Source organism: Pavona decussata, unplaced genomic scaffold (assembly GCF_977016875.1).
Source record: "Pavona decussata unplaced genomic scaffold, jaPavDecu1.1 SCAFFOLD_213, whole genome shotgun sequence".
Lineage (NCBI taxonomy): Eukaryota > Metazoa > Cnidaria > Anthozoa > Scleractinia > Agariciidae > Pavona > Pavona decussata.
The window spans coordinates 155,001-162,807 of NW_028145618.1; the positions used below are offsets into that span (position 1 = coordinate 155,001).

Below are 7,807 nucleotides of genomic sequence, written 5' to 3' on the forward strand. Positions count from 1 at the left end.
CATTAATGCTGATCTCTCTATGAGGTGTCCATAGATTTCTAAATGTAGAAATCATATGGTCAATCACAGGTCGCACCTTTGCAAGTTTGTTTTTCGGATACAGAGTCTCATTGGCAACATGAAAATACTGGCTTATTTGTTGAAAACGGTCTCTGCTCATGACAGAGGGAAACCATGGATGCGACAAAATTGGCTCAGTGGAGAAAAAATCTGCCACAGAGGGTAAGTTCACCAGTCCCATGGCAATAATACTATGCCCAAATATGCCAGAATTTCTTCAAAAGTCACTTCAGTCCATTTCATATTAGTGGGCTTTGCAAGCCTGGACTGCCTTGCATATCTGTTTGTTTCAGTCACCCAGCTCTGCACTAAAGTGTCTGGGATAAACAACTTGAAATGATCACTCACAGATTCAGCCGTCATAGCTGCTCTTGATGGTCCCGGAATTTCATTGAACACAACGTTCTCACCAGGATTCCGTTCTACACGTTGAAATTTCCTCCCACTGAATATCTGGTAATACATCTGGTGGTGGATTCCGTCCTCTACCTCTACCTCTACCTCCACCTCTGCCTCTTCCCCTTCCAAGGCCTCTTGCCCTCCGTGTGCCTCTCACCACTCCAACAACAGCAGCCAAACATTCATCTGCACTCTCTTCAGATGACTAAAATAGAAACAATAAGGGAGTCACAAAACCACGAAAAAATAATTTATATTTTGTTATCGATATCAAAATAACAAAAATTAGTGTAATTACAACTTACACCACTTTCCTCTGGTATCACAGCATCCCCTGAGTCCTCAGAGTCTTGATCATCTTCTGACGCCTAGATAAAAATAATGTGGGAAAGAACGATCAGCTGTTTGTGGCTAAACATAAACATGCAAGTTATCCGATCGAAAATTGTCGATGAAATTTGTGTATAAACTATAGCTAAGAAGTTATTCTCAAAATCAGCCTTCATTAACTACAAAAATCAACTTTTGACTGACAAAAACAAAAAAAATCTATAAAAAGACTTACTGAATTCACTTCTCGATCAGTCAGGAGCATGGGTACTCTTTCGTGTGCTGAAATATTCCTCATTCGCCGTGGCAATGTCAACACATGACCCTCTTCATCTTCAATGTCTCCAACAAAGTCATCATGATCACTGTCCATTTCTTTGTCCGAATCACCCCAAGCTACTTGATCTATAACCTCTTCCGTGCTAAATCTAACCGCTGCCATCTTTGTTTAAAGTCCAGACTCAACTCCGAATGAAAAAGTACGAAAAAACGATGAAGAAATAGCGATCAAATCGAAAATTTCCTCGTGTTTGCTTCAAATCTATCCCAAAAGAAATTGCAGGCTTTAGGTTGCGTGTTGGTACTACATACAAGATATCATAAGGCGTCCTCTTTGTTCCGGAGCGCAAGGGTTAACGAACTCTTGTTCCGCAGTTTTGCAGATGCGTTTAATGTCAGTTTTGAATTCAGTGTCCACTCTAATGCGAGCTCTTGCCGTATACTTCAATGATTCCGGGCATGTTCCTCTTTCGAAGTGCTTTTTGAGTGCTTTTATCGACTTTTCGGCATGATTTAGCTACACCAAGGAAGACAAGTTTAAGATGGAAAGCAAAGGCAGCGCTGAAGGGCGTTTTAATCATATCCTCCAGGATCCCCCCCCTCCCAACATGCTACTTTTGCCCAGCATAGGACGGCATTTCTGGTGGATGCCTTCTTTTATCCGTATTTATTATATAAATACACATAAATCACTGGATCACATTTTGCTTGTGTAACCCAGCCCAAATTATGGATATGTATTAGTAAGATAAGGTGTATTTACAAAATGTTCTATGCAGTTTGCTGATTGATTATCTGAATGTATGTTTCCTGCAATGGAGTATTCTGTGATACCTTACTCAGAGGTTTCATTTACTGTACTCCTATATTGCTGACTGATCTGCTGAATATTGAAAAAGGAAAGACTAAACAAAAACAAAGCTGAAGAATTTTAATTTATAATTTTTTTCAGTGGTTATGCCTAAGATCCGGATATCTCTGTTGGAGTGTTTCCTGTTTGTGAAGCTTATTTCTGCCCTTGTTGTTCTATTGTTGCTTATGTATACACTGTACCAGAGATTAAATTATAAGCCTTAAAAGTTAAAGGAAATTGAGACTCCAAGATGCCTTCACAAAAAAAAAGATAATATTCTGATGATGCACTCACATTTTCAGCAGACTGTACTGTATGTGTAATGAGTAAAACTAACAAAAGTGTTTTCTCTTTCCACTATGTTTCAAGGTGCAATACCCTTACAGCAAAGCATGTAAGATGAGTAAAGTAAGAGATCTGCCTCCTGTGTCAGGCTCTATCATTTGGGCGAGACAGGCAAGTCAACCTTAAATTGCATACACGTATGTTTTTTAGATTTCAGATTTTTTCAGATTTTTTTATTTATGCACTATTTCAATAGTTTACTACAAAAGAAAATTGTGATGCATCACAAAAGTAACATAAAGCAACATTAAATTAGATAAATTATCAAAGGTAGAAAAATTATGTGCGCAGTGACTAAAGGAGCTTAGGCTTTTGAGTTGGTCACTGCCATGTGTAGCTAACTGGCGTATCATGTGCAACTAACTAAGTAGTACAAAACCAAAGACAAGAAAGTCAAGAGTGCATAAAATCACAGTACAATTTTAGAAATCTCAACTGAAGAATTTTGAAAATAAATTTAAAGTTTCAGTGGAGTCAAATCGGTATAATCATAGTTTAAAATATCCAGGGATTCCTGAGGTATTTTTTTTACCTGCATGATTGAGTTGTATAACTATTTAAGCCTCAATAGTGACTAACATCTAAATTCTCCTTATCATATCACTGCTTGATTTAACATTCAGGTTATGAGAATAAAGAGAATGATCATCAAAGATAAAATGTCTTGAGTTTTGAATAGCAAGAAGAATATGTCTGTTGAAAATTTGTCAAACTTTGGGAAGCTTGAAACAAAACAATTTTTAATTTTTTCTGAAACTTTCCCCTCTCATTCTCAAATACTGTAAAAGTTGTCTATTCTTTGGGATTTTCTAGAGGTTAAAATGATTCTTAAAACCGACGTTTCATCCAGTTTTACTGGTTTTCCTCAGGGTTGACATAAAACTAAAATTCAATACGATCTGCCACATTTTAACCTCTAGAAAATACCGAACAATAGACAACTTTTACAGTAAAATTTTTTTATATGATGTTCGGGGTATCCCTGTGATGGACAAGCATCTTTTCAGGGAAGGAGGGAGTAGTTGTAGCTGCTTATGAGCCAGAAGTCTCCCTGATCTAAGAGATCAGGATAATAGTAATATTGCCTCTTATTTTATAGTGTTAATTTTCTTCTCTAGATTGACCGTCAGTTGTCTGCGTACATGTGGCGTGTTGAAGATGTGCTTGGTAAAGGCTGGGAAAACCATGTCGAGGGGCAGAGGCTTAAGGCTGTTTGATGATTGGTCAAGAAAGGTTGGTAAAACAAAGTTCCTTCACTTCTCAAATTTAAAGAGAATTTTGATAAATGAAAAATACCATCAGAAAGTACATATTAATAGCTTTCATTTGGATGGTTGCACTTTGGGATTTGGTCCACAGACTGAGCAAATAATAGGCTGAAGCAACCTTTTCAGCAAGGTACATGTATGCCTTGAAACTTTCATTTGAATGGTCGCATCTCATTGGACTGTTCCCTTCTTCGAACGTTGTGATAGGTGCAACAGCGAAACCTTAGTGTCTCAGGCCCTATCTTCACCATTGAAATTACAAGAGCTCGAGGAGGAGGAGGAAGAGGAACTGTTTTGAAACTGAAAGTCAACCTCTTGCCGGAAATCATCACCCTCTCCAAAGAGGTATGTTTTGGACATGTGCAAGAGCTTTGTTAGCTCTTATGCAGATTTGTACCAACCCTGAAGGTCAGAGTATCTAGATTTAAAGTGTCCAAGTTCCAAATTTACATGAAATGCCCAAATTTAGAAGTCTGAAATGAGGATTTAAATAATTTTTCTCTGATACAATTTCCCTGTAACTAGAAAATTGTGAACAGAAAATTGCAAAGAGTGAGGTTTTTGGTGTCAAAGGATGACCTCTCTTAGGTTGCATTCGATTGACCTTATTCCAGAACAAAAAAATGAGCAGAATAGCTGTTAAATTTCTCTTTTTAAGAAATTTGGAAGGCCAATTCTGCAAACTATTGCTGACGCATGAGAATTTAAGAGTTGTCTTGTATAACTCCTTAAAACCTCTTATGAGGGATTTCTTGTCATCGTTGTATGTATTCCTTTTCCGGAATGGGGCCGATCAAACACACCCTTAGTCTATGGGTGGGGTGGGGGGGGGGGGTTCTAGCAGTAGGCTTATAGGGATGTGTCACTGGATGTGGTTTGCATTTACACGAGTGGACTGACTATTTTAGGGTCACATTTTTTAACAGAGTTGCTAGAATGGGGTTGCAAATTCTCAACATGACCACTATGCCTCACTAGTGGTCACAAATTGACTGAGATTGAAACAGCTCGAATGACTGAAATATGCCTCCGTTTTGCGTGTGACTGCTGGTTAAAAGAGTTGACAAAGTATAGGAGAAGTCTATTAAAGAAAATCTACGGGAATAAACTTCATGAAAATGCTACCTCAGGAAGCTGCAGGTGTGAAGGCTGTTGACAAACAAGGAGGTGGGAGTGGGCGCTTATTAACTTTTTTGACTTTCAGGGTGGGCGCTTATTCGAGGTGGGCGGTTAATCGTATAAATACAGCATCACATTTTATGAGCCTGGGTATAGCAATTCTATAGTAACACTTCTGTCTCCAATTCATGACAGATACCAAGCGCATAAATTTAACGGTAAAAGAGGAGTCTTTACCTGGAGAATCAACAGAGACTTTAGTGCAAAATGCGACTAAGAAACAGTGTAGATGGAAAAAGAAGAATATCGCAAAATTGGGAGGAAAATGAACAACCAAACGACGGAAAGAAAGCAAAGGAACGCTGTGATGGAGCATGCACAGGCCATGAAGGTGATGTTGAGATAAGAAATAAAGGTGATTATGCCAATAACAACACTAAGCCAGGCGGCACACTTGACGAAACTAAGGCTGACAAGAGGGCTAACAATGGTGTTACCTCGAGGTCCGTCACTCGAAAGGGAGTAAATCCTGATGCTTCCTGGACAGTGAAAGAAATCACAAAAAACTCATTGAGAATGCGATTAATGAAAATGCTGCACACCGGGGTAAAAAACAACGAAAGGTCAAGAGCCCATGGAACAATCAGAATAAAGCACCTGATATGTCTGACAATTTAGGGGCTTTTGGGAATAACGAAAATGTACGTTGGGAAACATGTCACAAACCAAGCACAAAACAATCGGCAAATATAAGAAAATGTGAAGAGATTAAATACCAAGGTGATGACAAGGCGGGGTACACAGAGAACTGCACTGGAATAAAGCTCTCTAGTGATATCACCAAAAGACAGTAGAACAAGGCGAAACACAACACTAACGTCCCCGATCATTGACGAGGGGGCACGACTCTAAGACGAAGTTCATTTCATCGCATTTCGGAAAAGGCTCCAAGAGAAACTGAGCACCCTGAAAATCATCGGCATTGTCTGACTGTTGATTGCACAAGACGAAGATCTATTGATTGCAGTTCACAGAAGGATTCAGGGGAGAATGATTCCATGGAAAATTCGACCGACACCCGAACAAGACGAAGATCATTTAATTGCACCTCAGAGAACGATCTCAAAGAAAGTGAGCTTAAGGAAAGTGATCGACATCCGAACAACCACCTAAGAAGACAAAGATCTTTCGAACACCCCTCGGAAAATGATACCAATAAAAATGAGAATAAAGAAAACCATCAACATCCGAACGACTTCCGAAGAAGACGAAGGTCTTTTGAAAATAACTCGGAAAACGATACCAACGGCAACGAGCAAAAGGGAAACCATCGGTATCCGATCGACAATCAAAGAAAGCAAATTCCTTGCTGTCAAGACTCAAAGGGCGTTCCCAGAGGGAGTGAGCATCCGGAAAACCATTGACATTATCCGAGTTATAACTGAACAAGAGGACGATCTTCCCATCGCAACTCGGAAGACAATTCCAGAGGGAGTGAGCTTGTAGAAAACCAGCGATGTGCTATCGACAACAGAAGAAGACGAAAGTCTCTTGATCACAGCTCAATTAACGATGCGGAAAGGAGTGAGCTTGTGGAAGACAACCGCTATCATCCAAGTGACAAACAAACAAAGTCTTATTATCGCAAGGCGAATAATGGTGAGAAAGGGAGTGAGTTCCTGGAAAACCAGCGACTTTCTTCAACCGCCAATAGGACCACATCGGGTGAGCCACAAAAGCTACAGTATTGTGCAAAAGTAATGCAAACGAAATTCGACGAATTTCGTTCTTTGTTCTCCCGAACTTTCGAGCGAAATTTCGAGCGAGATTTCGCGCAATTTCGAGCGAAAAGTTTCACCTTCAAACGATATTTCGTGCGACATTTCGTCGAAATATCGCACGATATTTCGGAAGGTCAAACGAAAAATTCCTATTGCGAAAATTCGCGCGGCAACTACAGTGAATAAGAACCTGAGTGACAGCGAGGTAGTGATTCACATCGCTTCCGATTACACAGCCGAAAGGACGAAACTTGTCATAATCTGTCTTGTACACGTTTACTAACAAATGAATAACAAACTTAATAAATCAACAACAGAAAGATCACCTACCTACTTGGAGACAAACAGACATGTGAGCGAGAAATGTTTGTCATGACAAGAGCATACATATATTACAGTAAGCGTATGTGAAAGTCGCGAAAAATGTAAACAAAACACTTCAGTCGCCCGTGATGTAAAGTTGCAATGTTCCTTGACCGTTACCGCTCAAATACTTGTGTGATGCTTACGAAATGAAAATATAACCTCTGATTGAGATTAGTCCATGTTTAGGTTCTTAAAGTATAAGAAATATTATGATTAGGATTAAGTGGAAAGTGCTGCAAAAGGAAAACAAAACGAATATTGCTTGTTTCACCAGCGAGTCGACAAAACGATTTAGTCGAAGGAATGTGGTTAATTTCAAATGTTAACTCCATGACCACACTTCTCTTACATTGTGTAATGCTAATGAAATGAAAGGAGTTCCCTGAGAAGGTTGCAGTGGATGAGATTGTGAACGTCAACTGTCCAAACTTTTCGGAAACAACTTATTTGCATAAAGCTATTAAAGCGTCACGCTCGGTCTCGCGGGTTCATATTACTTGTATGCTAAACCTCAATGAATATGTGAGTGATCATCGCGGTTACGAACACTACTTAAGCAGTAATTAAAATAAAGCGTGAAAAAAACAAACAAACAAACAAAGACACAATTCAGGGTTGATCAGGATTCGAACCCACTACCTCTGTGATATCGGTGAAGTGCAAACGAAGCCGTCAGTATGCTCGCTGGCACGTGCCAAATAAACAATCACTCTCTAAACTAAATGCTTGTAAAGAAATAATAAACGGTGCATCTTAAGCACTTTTGTAGCGAAATCCACCGTTTAAAATGGCAGCAAAGCTTCAAAACTCAGTAGATGGGTAGTTCCAGTTTAAAAGCGCTTTCAATCTGCGTGCCAACCGTACTTGTGGACACTTTGATGACGTCTTTACGAAACATCTCATCACTTAGTATCACAGGGGACCCAAGATTAGGACGACCTTGTAACTTAATTATTTCTTTCCGTCTCACCCTCAAAGTTTTTCTGAGCTTTACGGTGACACAACGC

At 39.4% G+C, this 7,807-nt stretch overlaps 1 protein-coding gene across 1 annotated transcript; it reads left to right on the forward strand.

Annotated features, from left to right (window-relative positions):
* The first annotated feature begins 3,414 nt into the window (after window positions 1-3,414).
* On the forward strand, window positions 3,415-7,580 carry LOC146460401 (cytoplasmic dynein 1 heavy chain 1-like). Its single transcript, XM_085088161.1, has 3 exons — window positions 3,415-3,499; window positions 3,742-3,879; window positions 4,849-7,580. Exons 1-3 carry the CDS (start codon window positions 3,425-3,427, stop codon window positions 4,861-4,863), a joined length of 228 nt encoding a protein of 75 aa, XP_084944287.1. The 5' UTR covers window positions 3,415-3,424; the 3' UTR covers window positions 4,864-7,580.
* Window positions 7,581-7,807: the final 227 nt, after the last annotated feature.